Genomic DNA, 27,747 nt, shown 5'->3' with positions numbered 1-27,747 from the left:
TATTAATATAACATCACTGCATCCAGTCCAGACCTAAGTCCTGGTTCAGACTTACTAATGTGGCTTTTCACAAACAATACCTAGTGTGCATACTGGTGACCCAGTTCAGATATCTATTTTGCCTTGTGCTGCCATGGTTACCTATCCAAGCTGCTGTACTGACTGGCGTCAGAGAACGCTCGACTCAGTTTTGAGCCTCTCAGCAACCGCACAGCATCCTCACGGTACAACGGGTAAAGAGGGTTACCGCTGGCAACCAAAGGTTGGAGATCACAAGAAATTAGGTGCAAAAAAAAAAAAAAAAGAAAAAGAGAAAAGGACAAGTCATTTGAGATGATAGTCAGCAACTGGGACTCAAGATAATAAGACCCATCTCAGAAGTAAACTCAATCTTTTATCAGCTGATTGACCTTATCTAACATCTCCCCCGGCTGGTTTTTAATATCAACAGATGCTTTCTGATTCTTATCCAATGTCATCTCATCTGCACCAGGCAGCTACGTGTTCATATCATCTCATCTGCTCTGATCTCCACTTATCTCACTCTAACTGGTCTAAATCTCATCATTAACCGCTGCTGCTTACCTTTGAGGAGGCGGCTGACTTGGCGACCGTGACCTCATCCTGACCATGTCAGATCGGGAGAGGTGATTGGAAGACACCACCTGTTCTGGCACTGAGAGGGTGGAGCTGTGGAAGTCCCGCCCATTCTGTCTGTAATCTGCAGACAGAGAAACCAAACTGAGCTGAATCGCTGGTGACTTTTATTTCTATCCATTATTTTCTAAAGATGAGGCAAACTGCTTATCACACCAGTACAAATCAGTGGATTCACTGGTGTCCAGTTCATAATTCAAGACAGTGCATTTGTGACAAACACTGGGAGTACTTTTAAATGCCCAACGTGTACTATGAAAGTTGCATCCAACAGCAGCGCCTACATTTGGATTGTCCCAATTGGGTTCTATATAATCACAACAATATAATATGCTAAAAAGAGAGGATGGCCAATAATGTAGATATAAATACCTAGCTCTACGGGTAAAAGAAATATGATGACTCATTCCATGCACTTGCACATCAATGTCCCCATTTTCCTCAAAACTGTTTACTCAGCAAGTATCTAAATGTGCTCTGCTTCACCTCAGAATTGTTCTTCATCTTATTGTTCTACGTCATGAGCAAACTTAGTCCACTTTTAGCTGAACAAACACGCCACAGCGGAGGCAGTAAGACTGGTATCAGATCTGACTGAGGCTATATTGTGTGTGATTCTCATGTAATCCAAGAGCAAAAATTGATCATCTAAGAACAAAATGCTCACAAATGCAGTGAATAGTTTTGGACAGCAATACTAACTCAGAGTAGAACACAATTTTGAGTGACTGCAGAGTATATTTGCTGGGTTGCATTCACTTTTTAAGTGTGCTATGTTAAAACAAGGGGGAAAAAACGACTCCAAAAGCAAAAACTGCAAGAGAATATAGTAACAAGCCCTAGTTTTTTTTTTAAAGCTGGTTATTTAAACACTGTGGCACATCACCTCTTCTTAAAACACTAAGTAAGTGTGTGCTTCTCCTGAAGTCTATGTATGATGTTTTTATCCTCAGCCCCCTTGATTCCTAATGAAGGGACGAGGGACAAAAGGTGTTCGAGGGGAGATATTACAGCTTTAAAAACTGACCTTGTAAAAAAATGGTATCTTCAAGGCTACTCTGAATCACTGGGATGAGCACTAAACATGTCTGACTGGCCCAGATATTCACCTAATTTCTACCTTTCTGTCTCAGTCATGTCAAAGTTGCCATTTAGGTTTTTTTTAAAAATTGTTCTCTGAGTGTGAAAACTCAAAAAAAAAAAAAAAATTATTTCGGGATTCCACAATAAATGAGGCAAGAAACTGATTTCGCCATGTTAGGATTCCCTGCTTTATGTTACTCATGTTAAATGGTTTGCCTCGAAAAGACTGTTGGGCTCTATACTAGTCTTTTAATTACCTATGAATTAAAATCATTTGTGTTGAAGCAGGGACACATCTAAAACCTGCCAGACAGTGGCCCTCAAGGACCAGAGTTTGACATCAGTGGTCTAAAGGATTAATAAAAACCATCCAAAACCCTGTAGAAATGTATAAAATTAACAGATTTTAAATAAACTGAGCTGATGTGTATTTCCTCATGTTTCTGCAGGTTAAAAGCAGACGTCTTAGTTTTACTGTGCACTCGGTAGAGCCAAGACTTCACAGAGCAAAGACAGGGTAGAGCAACACTCTTCAATGGATTTAACTTGCCTAATCTAGCCTGTGGGAAAGCAGCAGACCCTGGGCTGAGAAAATCTTTTAGCTCTTTGGGAAACCAGACAATGTTTGGGATCTGAGAATTCCTTGATTTTTCACAGCAAAACATTTCCCATTCCTCCTTAATCTAGAACTACAGCTGCTCCACAGTTCACGGCCTCATTTGTTGTATTTGTTGTTACATAATGGACCAAATGTTTTCAGACGGTGACAAGTCTGAATTGCAGGCAGGCAAATTTAACATTAAGACTCCTTTACAATAAAACCAGGCAAACTGCGGTTTGGCATTGTCTTGCTAAAACTAGCAAGACCTTTCCTCACAAATACATCTTGCTAACATTACACAAATGTTTATATTTCCCACGACATCAACACCGGTGCAGTCCAAGCATGTTCATGCTTGCCAATAGGATTAAATTGCTCCAATTGTGTCTACTGTTGTCTTTGTACTATACTAAAAAAGTACAGATGAATGAATTGAAAACCACTTAATCATGTCAAAATTTACATTTTACACATTGTGTCAATTTTATAAAGGGTTTATGTTGCATTTCATTTCAACATCTTTTGACTTGATCTTGTGCTTGAACGTGTGATGGGCCAGTTTACCTGATATCACCCCGATGCCATCTTCACAGTCATAATCTGAAAACTCACTGTCACTGATCCTCTGAGACCCTACAGAAAGAGAAAGAGGTAGACACAGAGAAGGAGGATGTTAAGCCTGTAAGCTGCTCGTCTATAATCCCACAGGAAGGTCGACAAATCTGAACCTGTCAGACTGGGCAGCAAGATGAGAAACCTGTTTGCACACAAACATCTCAAGACAAACTCTTTTGATCTTGTCTAAAAATTCCTGAAGAGCCTGGACCACTTGAGGGACAACTGGCACTATTGGTCATATTCTGATATTTGAGCAAGTTTAGGGGCTAATTTGTAAGTTTCAGAAGGAAATCAAGCAATTTAACAACTCATACTTCTACTAAAGAACAACTAGATTTCCAATTAAGATTAAAACATTGAGTTTAAGTCCTGCAGGTTTTAGATCTGTACCTGCTTCTAAACATCTGACTCAGAACTTGACAATAAGCTGTTGGATCTATTTCCTTTGACATTCTGGAGCAGGTGAAGTATCTAAAACCTCCAGAGGAGAAGCCATCGAGGGCTGGAGTTGGTCTGTACTATTCTCACAAGGATCTCACGAGGACATTCTGATCCTCTTTGAGTACAACTGAGACTTTGTCACTAACCTAAAGACCCCCTTTAAAGCAATTTCAAAAGTCTTTTAGAGAAGTTGTGCAAGTACAGTTGCAGAAATAATATCAGACCATCCTTCTTGCCAAACAAATGTACCTTTAGTTTTACCAGCCATTAAAAATGAACATGGAGAGTTGTCTAACAATTTTTCCACAACTGTATATGTGACATATCACTAACAACATAAAAAAAGGGAACCTTAATCCCATCAAGGGCCTTTTAAGAAAACTGTGACATCCTTCCCTGATTGTATGCTTGACTGCATGCTTTCCATGACTGCATGTTTTCTTGGGTCTCTACTGCTTACTTAAAAGCCGTTTTTTGATAAATAAATGAATCGCACAAACAACTGCAACCAAATTAAGTACCTTAGACCCTTCTTTCAAACATCAAAGATCTCAGGAAATTATCATTGACACTGGAATTTAATAAGTTTATTCAAGAGATATTAATATGTGCTAAAAACAAATACAAAACAACCATAAATAGAAACTCAGTTTCTATGTTTGGTTCTGCTGAGCTTGAAGCCAACCAAAAATCTTTGATTAGTTTACACAATAAGGTTTAGTTAACAATTATTTAAAAAAAAAAAAAACATTTGAAGCTCAACGGCGAAATTTTAAGCGCAAGAGATAAATATTATTTAATATTCCTGTGAAACAATATGCTGCACCAAAAAGTGAATAATTAATAAACACTGCAGAGAGAAATTAGTGCAGGAAATTCTACTTTTTTGCATAAAAAAATCTCATAAAAAACTATGCAAAATCTGTGCATAAGAACAGCTGATAAATGGAGCCCTGGTTTTAAACAAGTCAAGGACCATCTATATATACACAGATATATTTTTTCATTGATTACAACAAATACTCTGCAGCAGAACTACAGATCTCCTGACCTCTAGTCCTAAAACCTTTGATTCAAAACTTCCCAGTATGCTATAGGACAGGGGTGTCCAAAGTCTGTCCTCAAGGGCTGATGTCCTGCGGGTTTTTGATGTATCCCTTTTCCAACACACCTGGCTTCACTTAAACGGATTCAACAGCCAATGAAGTTCTGTACAATCAGTATTTCATTTGAGTCTGATGTTTTGAAGCCGGGATACATGGAAAATCTGCAGGATTATGGACCTCGAGGAACGGATCTGGACAGTCCTGCTAGTGGATGATCTTTTATTTAAGCTTCTAGTCTGGTGGTTTGTAATCTGAAGACATTGCTCTGTCATAATCAGGTCACACACACAAAAAAAAAAAAAAAAATCAAACAACCACAAAATGCATGAAGATGTCAATTCAACAGCAAACTTGTTTGTTGTAACACATGGAGAACAGTCCCATGAATTAGCTATAAAAGCTCAGCAGCCACCTCCAGACACACACACTCACACACGTGTCATTACCTGAGTTATAGTAAGGACCTTTGTCTGGCAAAGCATCACGTGAGTGAAACAAAGTAAACAAAAGCAGAAGAAGAATACATTAAAAAAAAAAACTAAACACACAGAGAGGACAAATAAACAAACAAAAAAACAATTAGACACAAAAAAGTCTTTCAAATGAAGCAGCAACAGAAGTAACAAGAGAAAATAAAATGTGTAGTAAGCTTTACTAAGTGGTGTGTTAAAGAGCAGTATCAGTGATCATTTTGTGCAAGTTATTGTGAATCAGTCTGGAACTCACTCTGAAGCCTCCTGCTGGTCTGTGTGTGCTCAGCCTGCAGTCCTCTCCTCTGCAGGTATGGGGAGGCGTTGGGCAGTGGCAAAGAGGAAACATCATGAAGCTGCAGTTTGTACCAATGAGGCTGATCATCCAGTAGCGCCGACTCCAGCTCTATGAGAACCTGACACAACAAGAAGGCCAAGAGAACACGAATAAGATTATGTACACAGCACATAAGGTTCCCTGTTTACTCATTTCTTTGCTTGTTCTCACCTCTCCCAGGAACTGGCTCTCCTCCTCTCTGACTCTAGCTTGATCCCATACTGTCAGCTCCAACATTCGTTCTCTAAACTCCCGTCGGTGCACTGGAGAGTACATGAAGGTCTGGTTCCATCGAGGTTCCATTGACTTTTTCACTGTCTTGGTCCTACGTTTACTCTTATCACTGCATATACAGGAAGAAACAATCATTAGCTGAAGAGAGACAAACAAATTTGCTCTCCAGACGAAAACAAATGAAGGCGGCGGCGCTCCTGGGACAGCTTTTTTACCTTCTGTCTGGCAGGAAGTAGATCTTGACATAGGGGTTCCGAGGCCGGCCATCATCCCGAACAGGAAGTTCTTTTGCTCCAAGAACAGTAACAATCAGCTGATGGCCAACTTTGTCGTACCAGAGCTTTATCTATAGAAAAACACCACGGAACAGCAGCATTACAACTCGACACAGCTGCAGGAAAATCTCTTAAAAAACAGCAGTGGAAACATGCTGCTAAAAGCACAGCACATAAACACCAGGAAGAAGAACCCTAGTGTGCGCTGATTTTATCAGTAGAGCAGTAGAGGCCCCATAACTGCAAATACAAAGGCAGAAAGAAACAAAACTGAAATCCTGAAGCTGTTTCACATAATTAACTTGATCAGACATGTTGAATGAATAGAACATAAAAAGAAGCATCAACAGTAGAAGAACCCGGATGAGTGACATCACAGAACAAAAACTACAGGAAACTACAGGATGACAGCAAAACAACAACAAAAATTTATATCATATGGACAAAAACAGAAGAAACCCATAGAATTAAAAAAAATACCACATACCCTTATACGGTAAACAGAAATAGTAGATAGAAAAGACACAGAACTATAAAACCTGGGTTGGTCAGACACGAACAAAACTCCTCAAAAATACAAATAAACTTGGAGACCGGAGCTTCTAAAACTCAAGCAAAGTTCCACAGACCATTTAACCCAATAGGAAGACAAATTCAACTGAACCAGAGCTCAACGGTGCATAGACCATACACAATCCTCAGACAGTTGTGGAGCCCAATACAGGTGAACACAGTCAGAACCACTTGAAAAATAAGGTAGATGTTCGTAGCTAAAGCAAACAAACTTTACAAACAGAGGCACGACTTAAGAAAAGAACCACAGCAAGACACGGGACAAGAGCAATGTGCAAAAGAAATGGATATCCAAGGAACCATCTTAGCAAAACCTTATAAGACAGGAGCAGAAACCTTTGCAACAACAGAAGTCCCAGGCAGAACTGAGGAAGCACAATGTGGAACCCTACAAAACAGAAAAACCATCAAGAATGGATTTTTTTTTATCTAAAACAAAGAAAACCAAAAGGATTCTAGTGTGTGCTACCGTTACTCTACAGTCATCTGCAGCCTGACAGACTGATAACTAAAGAACAGAGATAAGCAGAACACAGAAATCTCACTCTGCTCTGCTCTACAGTTTACCTGAATTCTGGGAACCAGAGGACGCCTGTTTACTGTCTGAAATCACACACACCATGCTGTTAACTGGTGGCTGATTGACTGTATGATGTGTGACTGTGCAGTGCATGCTGGGTAAACTTACAGAAACCTGTCCAGACAGAACGCTGGGGCTCATTGGCGACGTGACAGAGATGGCTGGACCAACTTTCTGAGAGTCAAATGAACTAGAGCCTAAAACAGAGAACAAAAAGAGTCCCTTCAAGCTTCTGTGGGAACCTGTATTACACTCTGATCGCTATTTCACCAGAGTTTTTAATGAACGGAGCACTCACTGGAGTCCATGTGGACGTGGGAGCCATCTGCTGTTCTTGAAGCGTCTCTAAAAAAATGCAAAAGCAACAAACTGTCTAACTGCACAAAGATTTTGGAAGATTTCTTTTAAACAAAACTTCTTCTAAGACCAAATCTGAAACATAACATCACAATCTGAAATTCTGACTGAGACCCACCCCATTGGTCGGCACACCACCAACTCCACCTGTGGTTCTGCTTTAGACTCCATGATGATGTTGTAGACTTCGTTAAACGTGGCACCCTGAAGAACTCGACCATTCCACTCCAGAACCTGATCACCTGAGGAAAACGATAAAAATGCCTCACTGCGACAACAATCACTATGCAGTGTATCATTTCAGAAATAAAACTCCAATAAGCGAGGCGTTGTTCCTTTGTGCAGCACACTAACAACAGGCTGATTCATAATGCTTATCAGTACATGTGCAATAATGGGATGCTGCTGTATATTTCCAGTTTTACAACAGCAAACAACTGAAAACATAATACCCTTAAATACACAACTTAGACATCTTTTATCTCTTTCAAGTTCAAACTGCAACAGATTATTACTTATCACTGCTCTTGTTAATTATCCCCAATCACACTTGCATGCGCACTCACACCATCAACATAGTTGCAGGAAGTAATCCAGAAACAACGTTGTGATTCTGAAGCTCTGAAAGACAGTTCTCTTCATAAGACTAAGTTGTTTTGTTTTGTTTTTTTATCTACTGTCGATGTGAACTGAGTTACCGCCAGAGTACGTCGCATCTTTTAAAAAACCGCCAGCTGTGCAGCACACAACTGATTCGGAGAACCATCCTCCTCCGCTAAAGACAGACTGTGCTGGATAACTTCCAGCTGAGACATCCTGATAATTCTACAAGCAGTAACCTTTCAACAGCTTATCCGGATAAACTAAAGAATCTAGGAACAGTCCTAAAGCATTGCAAGCTATTTACTCCTGTTCAAATGTTTGTTTGTTTCTAAATGAAAGTCAGGCTGTCGGTAATAATTTAAGAGTGTGTGTGTGTGTGTGTGTGTGTGTGTGTGTGTGTGTGTGTGTGTGTGTGTGTGTGTGTGTGTGCTTAAAGTCATTCAATCCCTGGTGGGTAAATATGAAAAGTAATTTAAGTGCCTTATGCTATAACTACAGGTGCATATCTCATTATAAGAGTATTAAAACACAGTAAATATCCTATTATGGTACATTTAGATAAAATTTGTAAAAAAAAAAAAAAAAAAATTAAAAAAAATCTGCCATTAATATGTGCGTAATCATGATTAAATATTACCCATTTTGAAAAACTGAAAGCCCTTCAGATGGGCAATCTTTGAGAATAAATCCACCTGACTGATCAATCAGATAAAGCATCTTTTACTTTACATAATTTACTACTTTTATGCTGATATGTTTATTATAACTTTAAGGTTAGTTGCTGATGAATGTCTGCTGTGAAATCCTAGAGGAATCAGAGAACTTAATGCCAAAAAGAAATACATGACTGCATAAATTAATAAAAGCAGGTTGTTTAGTTTTTTCTTGGACAAATACAACTCCTATTCGGTTGCACAGACTTAATCTCTGCATACCTGCACTCCCTAAAACTTTCCTTTGTAAATTTTAATGTTAATTATCTAATTGTCTAATAACAGCAAGTAGTTCTTGATTGATTTAATTTATTTGTTGGTTAATGTCAGAATAAAATCTGCAAATGATCCTTTTTATGTTTGAGAAACATTTGATTACCACCCTCCTAAAAGAAATTTTCATGCATTTTAGAGCTGAAGCATCTATGATAAAATCCCTATATACTTACGATATCACACCAGATCTGGGTACACCATAGTTAACCCTCCACTTTATACAGTCAATAAATCTAAATGTCTTTACCTGGTCTCAAGTGCCCTACAGTGTCAGCCAGACTCCCCCTCTTCACTTTAGTGATGAATGCACACAGACGGCCTGACTCTGTCATCTTCCCCCCGACAACCTGGAGGCATACCAACCATGAGCATGGAAAAAAAAAAACACAGAAAAGAGACAGGCGAAAAAGTAGGGAAAAAAATGAGAGCATCACCTTGAGTCCAAGCAGCGCTCCTGTATCTGCAGGTACTGTCCCATCCTTCATCCTTTTGTTCAGCACAATTCGACCAATCAAGCGCTCTCCATCTTTGGATGGTTGCCATGTGACCGGTTGCTAAAGTGTCAAATTGGTAAAACCATGTGGTTATAAACCAACAAACAAAAACTGTTAATAATGTCTAAACAATAATCCATTAAAAGAAGAAAAAATAATAATTTTATAAGTGTGGGTGGAGAGGTTGTAACAGTAGCCGTTGACGCACCATAGACATGGGTCCAGGCTCACCGTGCCAGGAGCCATGATCCCACCACTGGCTCTCCATGTCTCCTGGCAACCAAACAGGGGTCAAACATTACATTTTAGAAAAAAGTTCTATTTCATGCTGAAATTTAACGCTAATTATTGTTTTTAGCTTTAAAAGCGAGTCAGAGAGTTGTCAGACAGTAATTAATCAAGATTAAAACAAATTTCTCCAAGTTCTCCAAATGCACAATATATCAGGTCCACAACAAAACCTTATGAACTTTCTGCTACATAAAATTGCATGATATGTCACAAGATAAACTGTTAGCAGATAAACGGTTCTTTCATTTCAAGCTGATAAGAACCAGACTGAACAGGAACCCTGTGTTCTCAATGTTAAAGACACTGCTTATAACCGCTCTGGGATCTCTGTTGTGCAGTTATACGTGATTTGCAGTTTGCTCCTGAAGTTGTCCGTTAGATTTCCAACCACACATAGGATGTTGAATTCCCATGAATCCAGATAAATTAGTTTTTGGACATTGAAATTTACTCGGGGTCAAAACCTATAGAGGAAGAGGAAGGGGTCTCTCAAACCCATCATTGCTCTCAGCATGCTGTCAGTAAGCAGCTTTGAACTCCCCTGCTTACTCACAGGTCTGTGTGGAAGCCATTAGAGATGAGGAGGCTTCAGCACAGGAAGAAGAGATGAAGGGGAGGAGGTGAACTTGCAGCTCCTCTGTCCTCCTCCTCTCTGGGTCTGGGATTGCAGTTTGCTTCGTAGCTCTGTCTATGGCCTGCAGAGCAGTTCATACCTGTCTGTAACAGGATTAACTGACTCCAAACACTGAGTTGGTCTTTCTGCCAGTGATCCCACTATTAGTTTGTTTGCATCATAGAATTAACAGAGTTGGCCTGTTGTTTGACGGCCTTAGTTTACAAGTCTAAAAGTGATCAGGCTTCGCAGACTATAAAGATGGATACAGGTGAAATAGAGGCAAAATCGCAGCATCAACCCTGATCCTTTTCACCTGTCTTTCCACCAGAACAGCAATCAAAAAAAAAAATAATGATGAATTGAGAAAAAAATCCAGAAGATCACAAATAAATCCAGCACTTTACCAGACAATCAGCAAAACTCCAGATCAGCAAGTTACCCAGTTCCATAGTTGACCAGCCATCAGTATAAGCGAAGTTTACATGTTGATGGCTGGATGTCCAAAGTTGTGTTGCCTTCTGTACTGTGTTTCTATTCCTGTGTCTTTCCAATGACTCCTGATAATCCACACTCTTCTCTTTTAATCCAATTGACTGCAGAGACTGTGATTCCGTGGCCCAGCAGCACCTGAAGAAGTCCAGCCAAGGTGTATTGCCCTAATCAGGACTGGATTACGAAACAGGCTCTCTGGGATCCTTCAAGACTCTGGAGTTTTCCAGGCATGAACCATTCAGATTTGCAAAATATTTTTGGGCTTCATCGCTCGCTCTAGGCGTCTTCAGAATGGCTGCATCAGAAACTCTAAGCTGCTCTGTCATCCTATGAACTTAAAGGGAGGAGCCAATATCCCCTTGAGCCAATCAGAGCTCATAATCTTTGACCAGGTGATTTTGGCTCTATGACACAGACATAACGGATTAACTCATCAGCATGACGCCTGATTTCTCCAGACCAATTGCAACAACTATAACACTTCTGATAGATATAAAAGCATTAAAAAAAACTTCAAACAAGAAAAGACAGGGTCAAAAACCGCAAGTCCAACAGAACAAGCACAAAGTTTGCACCATATATCTGAAGCTGGAGAATGATGCAAAAGAATAATAAAAAAAAGAAAGATAGTTTTTTAGGATTGAAGCAAAATCCAAAAGAACAAGAGATAAATGCAGGGAGCAGCAACTGGAGAAGCTTTCTTTTTTTCTTAAAAAGTAAATGTGAACCCCATTGCCATAACGGTGAAAAACATTAGGAATCATTGTTCCAGCCTCTAAAAACAAACAGAACCTTACAGCATCCTGCAGGATACTAACGATTACCAGGAGAAGAGAAAGACAGGAGAACTTACTGGAACATTACAAGTAAACCAACAGGTATACAAACAGCTTGTCCTTACAGAATCAAAACATTTGATGCTGCAGTGATGTTAGATTAGAAACAACAGAACCTTAGCAGATGAAAAGTTGCCGGTCCAGTTTCTTTATGGCATACCAAAACAGCAACCCAAGGAACGCAATACAGAAATTTCTCTATAAGTTAGGCAGCACTGAGAACTGCCCTCAGTGGGATCCTCTGGTGCCAGGCAGAGGAATTGCAGGTGAAGCCAGTTGGAGGTGAAGCCAGATTCTGCCATAAGAAGATTATCACACTGAGCTAATTAAAGTCAGAGACAGGGAACACATATTCATTTTCTCTGGCTCAACTCTCTCCTTCCTTTTTCTCCTCTCAACCCAAAGCCTAAAAACTGTTGACTTCTGACTGAAGGTTACTTGTTCTAAAGAGAAGACAAAATACTCAGTTACTCCTCTAGATGGCAAATAAATGCTGATGCCAACATTTCTTTTGGAATCAGCACAAATGTTAACATATTAAACTTCAGCAGTTGCAGCACAATACTTTCAAACATGGATTTTTTTTCCAATCCTTTTGCATATAGATGATGATGCTTTGGGGTATCATCCACTGGGTGACACTGGGTACTAAGAATACTAGGATACTAAGAAACCAAGGAGAAAACAAGCAAGTGAAAACTGACTTTAGGAGTCCTTGATAAGAGTTTCCTCCATCCATTTAACAAGGAGCGCCTATTCGTCCAGTCCTTGAGATTTCCTATCTTCCAACTGTTAGATGCATCAATTCTCCAAATGAATCTCTTATTACAGGCCTCAGCAGAGCTGAATGACATGTGAATGAGGGAATTTAGTAATTTGATTCAGGTATGTTGGGAAAGGAATAAATCTGAAAGTTGTGAGGTATGGAGATCCTGCTTTTAACCAACTGTGCTGTTTCTGTTGCATCTCCATCACCATGTGCACTGACACACATTGGGTCCAGTCAAAAATTCATTTGTTTAGGAAGGTTCTTGACAGAATGAAATTAACTAAACATATCTTAAGCCCATTTTACGGTGGTAAAAAAAAAACAAAAAAAACTCTTGATTACAGTTGGAAAGTATCTGACTCAGCACTCTGAATTCTGCCAACCATAACATCTAATATGGAGGCTCTGGAACTAATCGCATCCATTCACGCACAAAGTGATGGGATTCATAATTATATTTTTAATAACCGCCCACCCTTTCCATCCATTCATCTTCTGCCCCTTATCCAGGGTTGGGTCGTGGGGGCAGCATCCTAAGCAGGGAAGCCCAGACTTCCCTCTCCTCAGCCACATTTGCCAACTCTGCAGGGGGGATCCCAAGGCGTTCCCAGGCCAGCCAAGAGATATAATCCCTCCAGCGTGTCCTGGATCTCCCCCGGGGTCTCCTCCCAGAGGGACGTGCCTGGAACACCTCACCAGGGAGGCGTCCAGGAGGCATCCTGACCAGATGCCCGAGCCACCTCAACTGGTTCCTCTCGATGCGGAGGAGCAGCGGCTCTACTCTGAGCCCCTCCTGGATGACCGAGCTCCTCACCCTATCTCTAAGGGAGAGCCCGGCCACCCTGCGGAGAAAACTCATTTCAGCCGCATGTATACGAGATCTTGTTCTTTCGGTCACGACCCACAGCTCATGACCATAGGTGAGGGTAGGAACGTAGATCGACTGGTAAATCAAGAGCTTCACCTTCTGGCTCAGCTACTTCTTCACGACAGACCGGCGCAGAGTTTGCATTATTGCAGACGCCACACTGATCCATCTGTTGATCTCGCGCTCCATCCTTCCCTCACTCGTTAACAAGAGTCCGAGATATTTAAACTCCTCCACTGGAGGCAGGACCTCACTCCCGACCCGGAGAGGGCAATCCACCCTATTCTGGCTGAGGACCATGGTCTCAGATATAGAGGTGCTGATTTTCATCCCAGCCGCTTCACACACGGCTGCGAATCGCTCAAGTGAGAGCTGGAGATCACGACCAGATGAAGCCAACAGGACCACGTCATCCGCAAAAAGCAGAGACCCAATCCTGAGATCACCAAACCCGATCCCCTCAACACCTCGGCTGCGCCTAGAAATTCTGTCCATAAAAGTTATGAACAGAATCGGTGATAAAGGCCAGCCTTGGCGGAGTCAAACCTTCACTGGAAACAAATCTGACTTACTGCTGGCAATGCGGACCAAGCTCTGACGCCTGTCGTACAGGGACCGGACAGTTCATATAAGGGGGTCCGGTACCCCATACTCCCGGAGTACCTCCAACAGGAGCCCCCGGGGTACACAGTCGAATGCCTTCTCCAGGTCCACAAAGCACATTTAGTTTTAACAATCTGTCTTTAAAACAGCTGGAAGTCTATCTTCTGTCCAGCTGTGTGATGTTGACATCTGTGGTCCTATTCAAAATAATAAACACATCACAGCTTTGTGTGTGATCAAATTCTCTTTGCATCGTGATCATTGTCTGTTCACCGTTCTTACTGTATTATTCAATTACAATTATTCAATTATAGCCATCAGCTGTCAGGACATTACTAGTTAACATGTAACTACTCACTGTCAGGCTCATCACAGCTGGTATATTCAGGTGTAGTCACTAGTTCCTCCTCTGAACTGCTGAAACTACCGATCACATGCATCTTCCCCATCATCCGCCCCCTCTGTCCCATGCCATCATTGGTAGGTTTCCTCTTGAGGGCGGAGCTTGGATCCAAGTGTTGCTGTGGCAATGGGCTATGACGGGGAGACGTGGGGCTCATATGATTGGCTGCTCTGTCTACAGAGAAAGACCTCTGACCTCCGGATCCAGCAAAACCCTGAGGTCGATTCTGACGGATGCCTTTGAGGAAATGAGAGTGTCAAGCTGAGAGCTGGGAGAGCATGAAACAAGACACAAGCAGTTTTTCATTTGCTTTTCTACCTGTGTGTCTGAGATTCAGGTGTTCAGGCTCAGCAGTTGCTAAGGAGACGTCACTGTGGCGCCGCTGGTGGCGGACTCTGCCAACCTGAGCCAGCATCCTCATGGTTTCCTCACTTGGCTGTGGCTTCACTGGGTAACGAGCAAGGTTGGGATCACTACGGTAACGAGCCTGAAACTCCTCTTCCTGCCGCCGCCGCATCTCACGATCAACCATAACCTGGTCCAGGGGGTGGTCCTGATCGAGAAGAGGAGTATTAGCATTGTCATAAGCCAAGTCAAAAATTGTGGTTAGCAATAGTTATTGTTAAAGGGGTCCTATCATGGTATTTGGAGTTTTCTGAGCTTTCTACAGTGTTACAGTGTTGAATCCTCATCAGACATGTGAACGGCACTGTTTTATATCACCTAAACCCATGTTTAAGTTTGAGTTTGAGTTCCAGCACTCTCTCCGTTCGGTTTCCATGGCGACGAAAAATGCGTGGTTTTAGAGAGTTTTTTCTACTTGGAAATCCTTGTGACATCCCGGGGGATAAGGTTCGGTGATTGGTTACCTTATACTGGTTAACAAGGGCATGTACAAATACATCAGGCCGGTGGAAAACGTCGGATAAAGTTATTTCCAACGATGGCTGGTGAGTTTACCAAAGAGAGACATCCTGCTGCATTTGTTGCTGTGGGTTGCTGTTTTCCACTTTGTTTTCAGGGTCTGATTCAGTTTCCAACATGTAGGACTGTATGCTATGTGTTCACATTGTTTTTTGTTTTTTTTTTATTGAGTTCATATTAGCCTAATCCTTCTGTTTATGAGACGTTACAATGATGGTGAAAGCAGGTGCGGTGCGCTCTCCCAATGTAGTGCAGTGGCGGGAGGCGGGGCTTAATGCGAAAGAGTCTCAATCCACTCATTTTGCCCACAGGCTGATCTGACAGCCTACGGAGAGGGTCGGTCTGAAGTAAATAAAGCAATTTGTGACAATAACTCGATCAATCCCAGCCCTTCTGGTCTCAGAAATAAAAATAAATTAGCCTGAAATGCACATAATAGTTCCACTTTAAGTATGGAGTTTGATCAGAGTTAATGATGTTCGAAAGGTTTTCTTGTTTTTTTTTATTGTTGTTTTTGTTAGCTTTTCTGATCAATAGCAAGAAATATTTACATATTCTTAAACATCATTCAGAAGATTTGTTTTTCTCAAATACAAGATTCATATATATTTAATCTAGTGTTGTAATTGAGGTTAATCAATTTCTTAAATAAAATCCAAAATAAAAATGAATGTATACATGTACAAACCTATAAAAAGTATTAATTATAAAACAACTCAACCTTTCCTAAAAGACATACCTGTGAGTGCCAGCGGCCTCGCCCGTCTCTGATTGGCTGTCTCCGAGCCCGCAGGTCCTCCTCTCCATTACCCTGGTAGCTGTGTGGCGAGCGAATGCGTCGTTCCAGACCATGGTCAGAGGGCGAGCGATGCATCCTCCCGCCACCACCATCGTAATATGACCCTGAGGGGCTTCGCCTTCTGTCAAACACATACAATCGACCAATCAGAGGGAAAGAGAAGGAGCCTATTTTTAACCCAAAACAAAATGGGATTCTACAAAAACGAACTCGCTGTTAAAGAACCTGCTGAGACTTTGTGGTCCTCGTGCTGAACAATAATAGTAATAATCACAGAGGTTCTCCATAATCTCAAACATCTGGAGTGAAAAGGGTCCTTCTGCATCTAAAGCTCTGTTGTGTTTTTTTTTAATCGTATTTCTAAGAGTGCACTTGTGTCTTTTTATAATGAAGCTTTTTAAACATGTGGTCTCACCTGGTAATTTAGCATTTACCACTTTACAGACTGAAGGTTTACTGTCCCTTCCATTAAGTATTTTTGTTTGTTTGATTCTTTTTTTCCCCCATCCTACATCTGCGACATTGAAAGCAGATTTATCGTTCAAGATTGTAAAAGTAAAATGCACTAAGACCTCACAGTATGCCTTCTCAAAGGGTTGCTGGATCAGATTAATCAGGTAGAAGGAAGTCTACTCCACTCTACAATGAAGTGAAATGGATAGTATGTCATCTTTCAATTCTAATGTTGCGAAGTCACCCAAAAAATCATCTGGTTCTTACAAAGTCTTAAAATTAAAATTAGCTACAGTCATACAACTCCAAACAGTTTTAAAATATGTACTTATATCTCAAACTTATATGCCCACACTTAGCGTGTCAAACGTTTAATTTCATGATGTACAATCAGAATAAGACTGAGTATGGTTTGTTAGGGAAGTGTTGCCAGGGGAAAGTGAAGAATATGACAACACCGTTTTGGTTTAAAAAATTACATCTGTGTAAACCACAAGATTGCTGAAACAAAGTTTTTAAAGATTAACCCCATCTATAGATTTAGATGCTTAGCATGGAGAGAAAGGATAATAAAGACACAAATTTCTCTCCATAGCTTAGCGGTAAAACACAGCAGCACATCTGGAGAAAACCAAGCACAGTATATCAGCACAAACTACTCATGCCTACTACAAATTGTGGAGATAGAGGGCTGATGATTCAGGCTTATTATATCTATAGAAAATTCCATCCTGAATGAATTCCATAGAAAATGAATGACTTAATGAACAAACAAACAAATCATAAACTCGACTGGATACCAAAGTATTCTAAACTCAATGTAAACAAATCTGTAAGACAGCTAAAGTTTGGGTAAAACTAATTTGTCCAACAGGATAATAATCCCACACAGAGCCACAAAGCTACAACAGCATGGTTTAATATGCAAGAAAGAAAAAGAAGAATCAAGGTGTTGAAGCAGTAAAATCAAAGTCTACACTTCATGCCCAATGCAATACTTTAAAAGAGCTGAGCAGTACATAAAGAATAGCGGCAAACCTGAACGAACTCGAGCAACATCGTGTAGAAGAATGCACCCAAATTCCTCCACAAAGAAGTGAGACACCAGAAATTTTATAAAGAAAATGAGGATATGCAAACTCCACACGGAAATGTCTTGAACCCACACAGAAGATGTTAATATCAATTTATTGTAGCTAAAACATTCAAATTATAAGTATTTAAATTTTCCACAGACTGCCTCTTTATTTTGGCCTAGTTGTTGTTCAATAAATAAAAACAATGGCATACTTGAAAAAGTTTGCAATAAAGAGGCGCTTACTGTTTTTCTGTCAGCTGTCGGAGGTTTGAAGCTTCATGGCGGTTCAACACACGACACATTAACACACATTAACACACACTCAGCAAGTTAATAACTGACAGCTGGAGAACAAAAAACTCCCTGCCCACTCTCCTTCCAGACACTCACACTCCTGCATCCTCTACCTCTCTCTCTCTGACACCACCCACACAGGAAATGACATCACTGCTGTTAGCCTCTGTTAGCCTGTGTGTTTTAGCAGGCTGCATTTAGCAGGAGCAATAATCCCTTGTGAGCTGCAGGATTATTAATCTGTTAATCTGATTACTGTGCGTATTTGTGTGTATGCAGCATGAGATATGTGTATGTATGTGTGATGGGAGGGGGGGGCAATATCTATGTACAGAAGAGGGTGGTGAGGGGGGGGGGGTGGTATTATGGCATGTGTATGGAGAAGGGTAGGTGGTGTAGAAGGGGCAATTTCAGGGAAGATGCTGGAGAGGAGTCTGTATATTATTTATATATATTATTTCTCTCTCTCTCTCTCTCTCTCTCTCTCTCTCTCTCTCTCTCTCTCTCTCTCTCTCTCTCTCTCTCTCTCTCTCTCTCTCTCTCTCTCTCTCTCTCTCTCTCTCTCTCTCTCTCTCTCTATATATATATATATATTTATACACATATATATATATACATATATATATATAAATGTGTGTCTATGTGTGTATGTGTAGGCATGCATGTTGTGTTTTTGTGTGATATATAATTAAGACTAAATCAAATTTTGAAAGGACCAGTATGAAGTTTCTCACAGTGATTCAGGAGAGACAGCCACCAGACATACACAGGGATGACTAACCCAACAACTGATATTTCCTGTCAAAAAGGAAAAACAGTCGAAGAAAATAAGTATTGAAAGACAGATTCATTTCTTGAGAGACTGTTTCATTTGGCCACATTTAGATGTTTTGCACTTTTTCACTTTGTTTTCCATCAAAACTATGCTCTTCACACTGGGCCAAGACCTATTACCTAAGTCTTTATACTGCATAATAATAAAAATATTACTCACTGCTCTGTGGCTCCATTACTGAGGGGCCCCATGGCCCCCAGTGGCCCCTGTGTTGGTGGAGGTGGAGCTCCGTGTGAGCTATGGTCGACAGTCAGCAGTGATGTGTTGGAATAAAACTCCCCTGACCGAGTGAGAATCTCTTGCTGCTTCCTGCACACGTTACACACCCACATCACCTAAAACACAGGCCAACACACACACATCACATCAACTTCCCATCATTGAAAATTCATGAAAATTATAAAAGGAAGACTCTCCATTAAATTTTATGCTTTTTGTCGGGAGTTTGCATGTTTTCTCAGTTAAATAACATGTATTGTAGCACAACTGGTGGTTATACCATGACAGTATAGAGAGCAGGCATGGTAGCTTGGACAGGCAGTCTGATACATCCCCGGCTCCTTGACTCTGAACATTGTAAATTACAAATGGAAAATTAAATAAATATTGCTTTATTATGTGACTTCTGGGTCAATTCTGTTTGGGTTTGGAGGAGAGAAAAGATTCAAGGAGCTTTTGAGATGGTTTTATAAAACATTTGGCTCCATCTGGTGTCCAAACACAATACCTAGTGTAACAACAGGTTAGAGTGCAACACAAGACTAAAATGTGCTGTTCTTATCTTTAATGCAATTTATTTTAAATAAACATGTGCTAGAATTTAAATAAAGGGCTTAATTCTGTTATGAATTTATTTGTTATCAGAGCCAAATTCATTTTTTTACATTTAATAACAATTTATTTAAATGTAAATATGGTAACATAAAAGATAAATCATCAAATCATGATAACTTTCAAAGAATTTAATGGATAAAACTGACAACTTAGTCATGTTAAGTTTAAAACGGTTTTGAGTTTGGCCTCCCAGTTAAATGGTTCTGTCTGTGTTGTGATGTTGATGGATGAATCATCGTCCAGTTCAACCCAGAGATAGTCTACTGGAATAAATTGTTTTTTGACCATGTGACTGTTCAAATTTGAGACTTTAATTAAACCTTTTAAATGACAAACTTCACATTTAAAATACTAGTTTTAAAAATTTTCATCTGTCAGGACCACAAGACGTGCATGTTCAGTTTAGAAAATAATATATTTCTGTTATTCCTCCCTCCATACCCACTTTACCCATTAAAAATACTTTAATGTGTACACATGATTGTAGATTATTTATTTACAATTTTATCCATACAAAACTAACATTTCAAGAACATTGTTATGACTTTTCATTGAGATTGTCCAAACCAAATCTTAATCCTCAACCTTAACCTTGACTCATATTTGATAACCATCACAACACAAGAAGAGTGTTATTTTGTGGGCAATTTTTTCATCTCTTCAAGACTAGGCTTTTTTTGCATCAAGTCTATTGGTTACAACAAAGTGAAGTTTTATACCAGAAGGCTCTCGAATAAAGTAACTAACAGAAAAAAAGCAAACAAACAAATAAAGAAAAAACACAATTACAAACATACACACTGACCTTATTGGCTCTCAACGGGACACGTCCCCCACAGCGGGCACAAAATCGGCTTTGGCAGTAGCAGCAGGCTCGGCCGCAGCCGTCTGCAAACTTGGTCTTGTGACAGACGCCACAAGTGGGAGAGTCTGCCCTCACCGTCTGAGCCACTGGAGGCTCGTCTCCCAGCTTCTTGACCTGGTCTTTATACATTTCAAACTGCTGATGTAATTTCCTGTGGGGAGTGGGGGTAAAGAGGAGAGGTCAGATGGGGGTCTCAAGGTCACATGGTAAATGCTTTGTCCAGCTCTACTGAGGTCTGAACAGCCAAGCGATTCCAATGAGTTTACCAATTTTTTTCAGTTTACACATCAGATTCATTACAGAACCAGAGACAGAAAGGGTCAGTCAAGCCAAATGCCTGACTGAATTCATTTGGGAATATTTATTCCCAGGTGCAACCAGAGCTCTGCACAAACAGCATACCGTGATATCGGAGGCATCCTCCAGGACAGAATGGATAAGGAAGGATGTATGATACAGAAATAAAAGAAACAAACAAGTAAAAATATATTCTGGTCCAACTTTTCACGATCAGGAAGGCACTGCAAAAGAAACGAGTATGTCCCAGAATATGTCACTTTTTCCTGCATTGCATTATGGGTCTAGAATCAAAGGCTGGAGGTTTATCTTCTCTACCGCATCATCACACAGCTAATGCTCGTTTAAATCTCATTCCTTGGTTTTGATCCACCTCTTGTCAACAGAACATCACAAAGCAGAACTGAAACACAACACTGGATCAGTTTTTTTGCTGAGCCCAGCCATTCAGTTGAAACAGACCTCTGATCAGTTCACCTTCTAGTTTTTTACTCACGTCTGCAACTCGTTGTCAGTCGGACTTTTAACCTGCAGAACTTCGGACACATTGGCAGCAACGTTATTGACCAACTGACTGAACCCTGAGAATGGATTCCACCTGTCCAGGTAACACAGAAAGTAAGCTGGCAGGAAGCACATTCACTAGGGGATGAGGGCGTTTGGGGTCACAGAAGGTAGTTAAATAAATGAAAGAGGCGTGGCCAAGGCAGGTGATGTAGATCTGACTGATGTACTTACTGGGCCGAAGGAGGTTTCGTTTCCTCCTGATCCCTGCAGACACAAACATTGTGATGATGTCGACGATGACATTAAAACAAAAGAAACAAACCAAAGGTTATGTCAGAACAGAAACAAATGAAAATCAAAACATGAACTTATAAACATGGAGAAACAATGGCAATAAAAGAAAAGGTGTGCACATTCATCTAATCAAGTTTACTAGTTTTTCTGGACATTTCTTTTTGTCATTGCTACATAGGGGCCTCTGTTTATCTGCTATTATTCTGCAGCAAAACAAAAAGCCTGCGATTTCATTAGGTAGGAAGGTTTTAGAATGAAAAACCCCAACCGGTCGAGGCACACGGCCACTGAGCTGGATTCTGGAGGTTTTTCCTTCCTGCTATAAGGGAGGTTTTTGCCTTTCCACTGTTGCCTTATGCATGCTCAGGGAGGGGGATTGGATCGATGTCAAGATTTAATGGAATCAGTTGGTTTTCCTTAACTAGGCAATTTATTATTAATTGGCTCGAAGTGATGTTTCAGTAAAGTGCCCTGATATGACGTTGGCGCTAAACGAATAAAGTTTAATTGAATTGAATCATTGAATTGAATCAATGTCTCACAAGGATCTCCTAGTGATTAAGGAGAAAAATTCCTGAAATCATTCAGGAGGCTCCACTGATCAATAGGAAGGTACTAGTTGTAGGAGACAGGGCTCAAAAGGCTCAGAGGTTATTGTGACCTGAAGAGTTCCTCAATGACGCTTAAAGAAACTAGTTAGGAAGTTGTGCAGGTCAAGATAAGATGCTATGGCTTTGTCAGTGGCGTCACAAAAGCATTTCGTGGTAAACATAAAGCAGTGGTGTAGTCCATGGTTCAGTCATACCCATTTCTAAACCTCTTGTGATGCTACTTTTATAATTACAAACTTTCCTACACATGTACCTATGTCGCCCAGCAGCTCAGCTAAAGTTACCTATGCTACACTGGTGCAGTTAGCCATCAGCTGTGTTAACTTCAGCCTGAACATAGACATAATACAGATATATGTATATATGTCTATGAGCATGTCTCTCACATTTCTGTGCCAGTTTTGGTTTATTCATTTCATAATTCTTCCTCCCTGAAACCAAAGAGCAGAAATTATGTGACAATGAGCAAATATGCCGATGAATTTTTGAGGTAAATTAAACTTAAAATTAAAGTCTTACTGTCACTTTTTCTGAAACAGCATTTTTCTTTGCTTCTTTTTTTCTGCTTTAAAAAAAAAAGGAAAAATTGAGAGTATACCCACTTTACGAGGGACCACTACACCACTGACATAGAGGTATAGGATTTAAAGGAGAAAAATCTTAGCATTACGATTGGGTTTACTGTTGTCTGTTAGAAGCCCTTTGACATCTGTAAGCAGGTTTTTAAGAATTGTGAGGAATTTCTAGAAAACAGTTAGGAAGTTACACAGGTCAAGAGTAGGTGCTAAGAATTAGGCAAAAAATTCAATAAGGAAGTAAGTGAAACGAGATGCAAGAGGTAGGTAATGAAGTTCTAAACGTTACAAAGACGATTATTGTGGTCTGTTAAAAGCCTCTAGAGATCAGAAATTAGCCTTTGGTGGTCAGCAAGGAGCTCTTAAATGCCAAAAAGAGCTCCTACGGGTTTCCAGATTGAGATGAGCTTCAGTTAGGAGAGCCTACATCTATATCATAGATCACATACATATATCAATGAATATGTTATTGAGGTAAGGAAAAGAAATACTATTGATCAGTGAGGAAGTTCTGGAGACCAAGATTAAATTTTCATTGTTTTTTCGGGAGCTTGTAATGAGGACTTCTTGAAGATTATTGTTAGAGAGATACCTTACTAAGTTGTGAGGGCTATGAAGAAACTGGTGTTGAGTGAGTGAGTGTTGTAGAGAGGTTTTGTCATGACAAGGTTTGAGCCGTCACCGAAGGTGTTCTACAAGCCTTTCCCTTGTTTTTACAGTTGACGAAGATATTCTACAAGACATGTCTGTATTAATCTCTCAAAGAAGAGGTTCTAAAAGTCCCGTCAAGTTTTAAGCAGCCAAAAAGACAGTTCTAGAAGTCATGTTAAGGTTTAAGCACTCAACAAGAAGGGTATAGAAGTGATGACTGAGTTCAAGGACAAGGTTTTATAAGTTGTGACAAGGTGAAGCAGTCAACAAAGAGGTTTTAAAAATTATGTCAGAGTTTAAGCAGTCAACAAGGAGCTAACAAGTGACCAATAAGTAAGTTTAAGTAGTTTTGGGACCTCTTAAAGGTCAGTCAGTGGGTTCTTATGAGTGAAGTTGTCCTTGGCAATCAAAAGGTTGTTTTAGTTTTCAGTAATATGTTTCTAGAGGTCGGTAAAACATATCTAGAGTTCACTGAGAAGGCTACTTTTCATATCACTGAAAACCTTCCTCCACCCCTATAATTCTATTGTCAAATGTTTGTTCGGTCTGCATGTAAGTTTATTTTCAACTAATCTTATAAAAGTGCACAAAAAAGGAGATGATTTTAGTACCATACTTTGCCATTGATAAAAATAAATAAAAAATAAAAATAAAGAAATAAGAAACAATCAGACAGAAAATATGGGAAAGTAACACCAGACAGACATTATGTGATCAACACTACCTCTGGGCCTCTGGGACAGCATCAGTTAGGATGCTTGTCTAACCACGCCTCCTCATATTGGGATGTTACAGCAGGTAATTTTTGTGGGATTGTTGATTTATTTCTATCTATCTATTTCAGTCAATCCCTTGACTGATGAGAAATCTAATCAGTCTTGCAGAGTTCAAAATCTGATTGCAGAAGCAAAAACAAAAGTGTTGAAAGAAACAGATTAGATATTCCACCAGTATTTATATTTAAAATCTAAATTAAGATTATTTTATCATTACTATTTTAATTAGAAGCTAAAAAGTGTAAGTCAGCAGCACAAAGACAATGATGTTTGTCTTTAGTGACACCTGGTGGCCAGATTTGGGCAAAGCAATTGCCTTCATGAGCAAAAAATTTCATCTTCAGTTTTACTGAACATTTTCAAATAAGAAACAGAAATATTTATAGTCTTAAAGCCTTTTCCTCTTACATATTAATCTGGTTCTACAATATTCAAATGCAGTTATTCAAAGTCATTTTAATAAGTTCATTTATTTTGGATTTTAATGGGAGAGCTCCGGCTGTAGATACTTGATCTTGTATTTTCACAGTATCTGATTTGCCCCCACTCTGATTCTGTTAATTTAAAAAAGGATAATTAATCAGTTGTAAAGATTTGTATATTAATCAATTCTATTTAATTGGATTTATCACAAAATAGTTGATATCTTCAAAGATGTCAAAACCGCAAAACACTTTGAATGGCATAAAATCACAACTCCCAGTCCACCAACACACCAACTAGCTGGATAGCTGGACTGCAGTCCTATCAAAACCTACAGAAACAGATTAACTTTCTGCAATAAGCATCCAGCTGGCAAAAACTACCAAACTATTTGTCCACACAATTGAACAAGACCTATAGTCTGCAAGTTGTACATAACTGTTGTGATAAAAAAAAAAAAAAACTACATTTCCCAGAATCCTAACTGCAGCACAAACCTCAGCAAAGGAGATCTGAAAAACCCTTACCAAGCATATTTTAAGGTTCCCCTGATTGAAATCAAATATTACTGATAAACAACTGCTAAACTTTACACCAACACATTTCATACTTTCAGTACTCTTTTGCTTCTAGACTCTGGCAGATGCTGGCTTTATTATTGTTCCACCACAGGAGACAAGACTCAGAGGGACCCTTTCTTCTCTTTTCTTCAAATGGACCCACAGTCGCACCCATTATTTCTCTGCTGCAGCAGCAAAGTCACTGTTCTGAGAAGATTTTGTATTCACACTGCTGCTTCTTCTCATCAGCACATTTTCACCAGCCTTAAGGACAGCTTTTGATTTTTTTTTTTTCTTCTCCTTATGTTCAGTTGATAACACTTAAGCAATCTTATTTAAAAATAAACTTAATAATGGTCAATATTGTCCCTCATGTAATCAAAATGGTGATGAGCACTTCTTCACATACCTCATCTTGACTCATCTTGACTCAGTGACATAACCAGAGGTCGGAGGTCACCTTTCTTTTGATGTCAAATGACATCTTAATTTTATTTCAAAGTATTTTTTTCCAACATGATCTATGATTTCTGAAATTAAAATGTTCTGATAGACCGGAATTTCCAAGCTTGACTTGCCACCAGAAGCAAATCATCGGATGATGCCATAATCAGTGTGAATGATTATTAACTATTACTCCACGTACTTCAGCATGCTCTGCTCCTTCTCCTCCTCCTTCTTCTGTCGCTCCATCACTGAGAGGATGATGCTCCGCTCCTCCTCGGTCAGGTGGCTCAGGTCCGGCAGCTCCGGCCCGGCCCCAGAGGACGGTGCAGGTCCGGCCGCTCCAGACATCCTGACTGGGAGCCGCTGGGAGACAAGGACGCGGTCAGTCAGTCCAGTTCAGCGTGGCTGATGGCCGTCAGTACCAATAATAAATCATCATGATAGTGATGGTGATGATGGAGGCTGCAAAGCAGCACACTGTTCATAATATTTTGTCCAGCTCCAGGTGCGTTCAGCGGATCCTCGTGCAGCTCTGCGACCGCGGTGAAGCCTCGAGGAACGGACACAGTAGCGGTCAGAGGGCTCCATCTGCACCTTCACCCGCCATCAGATCATCTACCTGTTTATCTGTTCATCCACCCATCCATCATCTATGCATCCACCCATCGCTTCTCCTCCTCTCTTCACGACAGGCGCAGCGGCGTCCTCCTGCCTGTTTATTCCGCAGTCATGTCGCCTCCTCTGGTGTTCCGCGGCGGCAGCTCAGTTCGCCTCTCCATCCCGCTGTCGGCTCTCATCCTTCGCTCCTCCAGCGCGGTCCTCACCTTCAGCTTGGCCTGCTAATGTGGCGTTATCCTGCCGCGGTTCTTCGTTTCGCCTCGGTAATAATGGACGCAGCAGTGGCGGAGGAGACGGCGGAGAAAATAAATAAATCCTCCATAGGAAGGGGGCGGGGCCACGACACAACGGCGTTACGTGCGACAAAGATCAGCTGGTCTTCGACGGGGAGGCTTCGGTGGGGATGGTGTGTGGGTAAAGGGTTTTGGACAAGCTAAACATAGACCTGCAGCCAAATATAGAAATACCACCAAACACACTTAACAGTCAGTTAATCAGCTCATAGGTGATTCGATCGCAACCTGTCTGCTATCTTTGGACCGCACGGCTCGTGAGTTCATGGCATTAAACCAGGCTATTGGTGGCACAAAACCACTTTTTTTTTTTTCTTCAATGAAGCAGCCTACTATACGTCCAAAATAGCAAATAGAATAGAATAGAATAGAATAGAATATAAATATATAAACAATGTAGTGAAGAAACATAGTAAAGAAACAACAAAACAATTTAAACATTTTAACATTAACTATTTCATTTTATTATTTTTAATAGAATAGAATAGAATAGAATTAGACAAACAACATAGTGAAGAAACAACAAAGTGTTTTCAGTGAGAGGCTTTTTCAGGTCCACTGTAGACTGAAAGATACAGAAGATCATTCCTGTCAGCAGCCATCAGCCTCCAATAATGAACAATTAACAATTTAACAAAACAATTTCATTTAATTAATTCAATATAATATAATATAATATAATATAATATAATATAATATAATATAATATAATATAATATAATATAATATAATAATGGTTTTCCCATTTTATAATCATAAATCATATTAATTAATTAACCCCGCAGCCCCGCTGGCTTTTATGGTAACTAAAAGAAAACAATATTTTTCTTCGAACAAGTTCCAGCTTTTTTGTAAACACACTTTCATTTGGAATGAAAAGGAATCCAAGATTTCAATGCACACATCTGCACTTACTGTGGAGGCAATGATTTCTACTTCCCCTGTAGGTCAGTGGTCCTTAACTTACTTGACACCAGTGGTGTAGTCCAAGGTATACGCAGGTATACAGAGTATACCCACTTCTTTTTCAGTCAGAATTGCGTATACCCACTTCTAAACCCCCATGTGATGCTGCTTTCACAATTACAAACATCCCTACACATGTACCTATGTCGCCCAGCAGCTCAGAGAAGGTTACCAGTATGCTACACTGGTGCATTTAAACATCAGCTGTGTTAACTTCAGCCTGAACATAGACATTATACAGATTGTGACAAAGTGGGTGAGATTGTCACCTCACACAGATATATATATCTATGTCTGTCTCTCTCAAGTCTGTGTGCCAGTGCTGGTTTAGTTATTCCATAACTCTTCCTC

General features: G+C 40.1%; 1 protein-coding gene across 1 annotated transcript in view; it reads right to left on the bottom strand.

The window, feature by feature from the left end:
* The window catches only part of LOC306769915 (regulating synaptic membrane exocytosis protein 2-like), a gene marked incomplete at both ends in the record, with an annotated part of 37,380 nt that extends 11,513 nt beyond the window's left edge, over positions 1–25,867 (bottom strand). The window contains 22 exons of the mRNA XM_079258682.1: positions 142–249; positions 586–721; positions 2,906–2,974; positions 4,953–4,976; positions 5,233–5,392; positions 5,485–5,656; positions 5,763–5,893; positions 6,963–6,998; positions 7,084–7,172; positions 7,274–7,320; positions 7,451–7,574; positions 9,172–9,271; positions 9,359–9,478; positions 9,627–9,691; positions 14,252–14,533; positions 14,615–14,849; positions 15,960–16,140; positions 18,839–19,014; positions 20,319–20,529; positions 21,172–21,273; positions 21,414–21,446; positions 25,719–25,867. Coding sequence (XP_079114808.1) covers positions 142–249; positions 586–721; positions 2,906–2,974; positions 4,953–4,976; positions 5,233–5,392; positions 5,485–5,656; positions 5,763–5,893; positions 6,963–6,998; positions 7,084–7,172; positions 7,274–7,320; positions 7,451–7,574; positions 9,172–9,271; positions 9,359–9,478; positions 9,627–9,691; positions 14,252–14,533; positions 14,615–14,849; positions 15,960–16,140; positions 18,839–19,014; positions 20,319–20,529; positions 21,172–21,273; positions 21,414–21,446; positions 25,719–25,867 — 2,750 coding nt within the window. The remainder of the gene's footprint in view (positions 1–141; positions 250–585; positions 722–2,905; positions 2,975–4,952; positions 4,977–5,232; positions 5,393–5,484; positions 5,657–5,762; positions 5,894–6,962; positions 6,999–7,083; positions 7,173–7,273; positions 7,321–7,450; positions 7,575–9,171; positions 9,272–9,358; positions 9,479–9,626; positions 9,692–14,251; positions 14,534–14,614; positions 14,850–15,959; positions 16,141–18,838; positions 19,015–20,318; positions 20,530–21,171; positions 21,274–21,413; positions 21,447–25,718) is intronic.
* Between the last annotated feature and the right edge of the window lie 1,880 nt (positions 25,868–27,747).

This window comes from Telmatherina bonti, assembly GCF_933228915.1.
Source record: "Telmatherina bonti genome assembly, chromosome: 19".
Taxonomy (NCBI): Eukaryota; Metazoa; Chordata; class Actinopteri; order Atheriniformes; family Telmatherinidae; genus Telmatherina; species Telmatherina bonti.
Note: the sequence above shows the minus strand (reverse complement) of the source record. Positions and strands in the feature narration are given on the sequence as shown.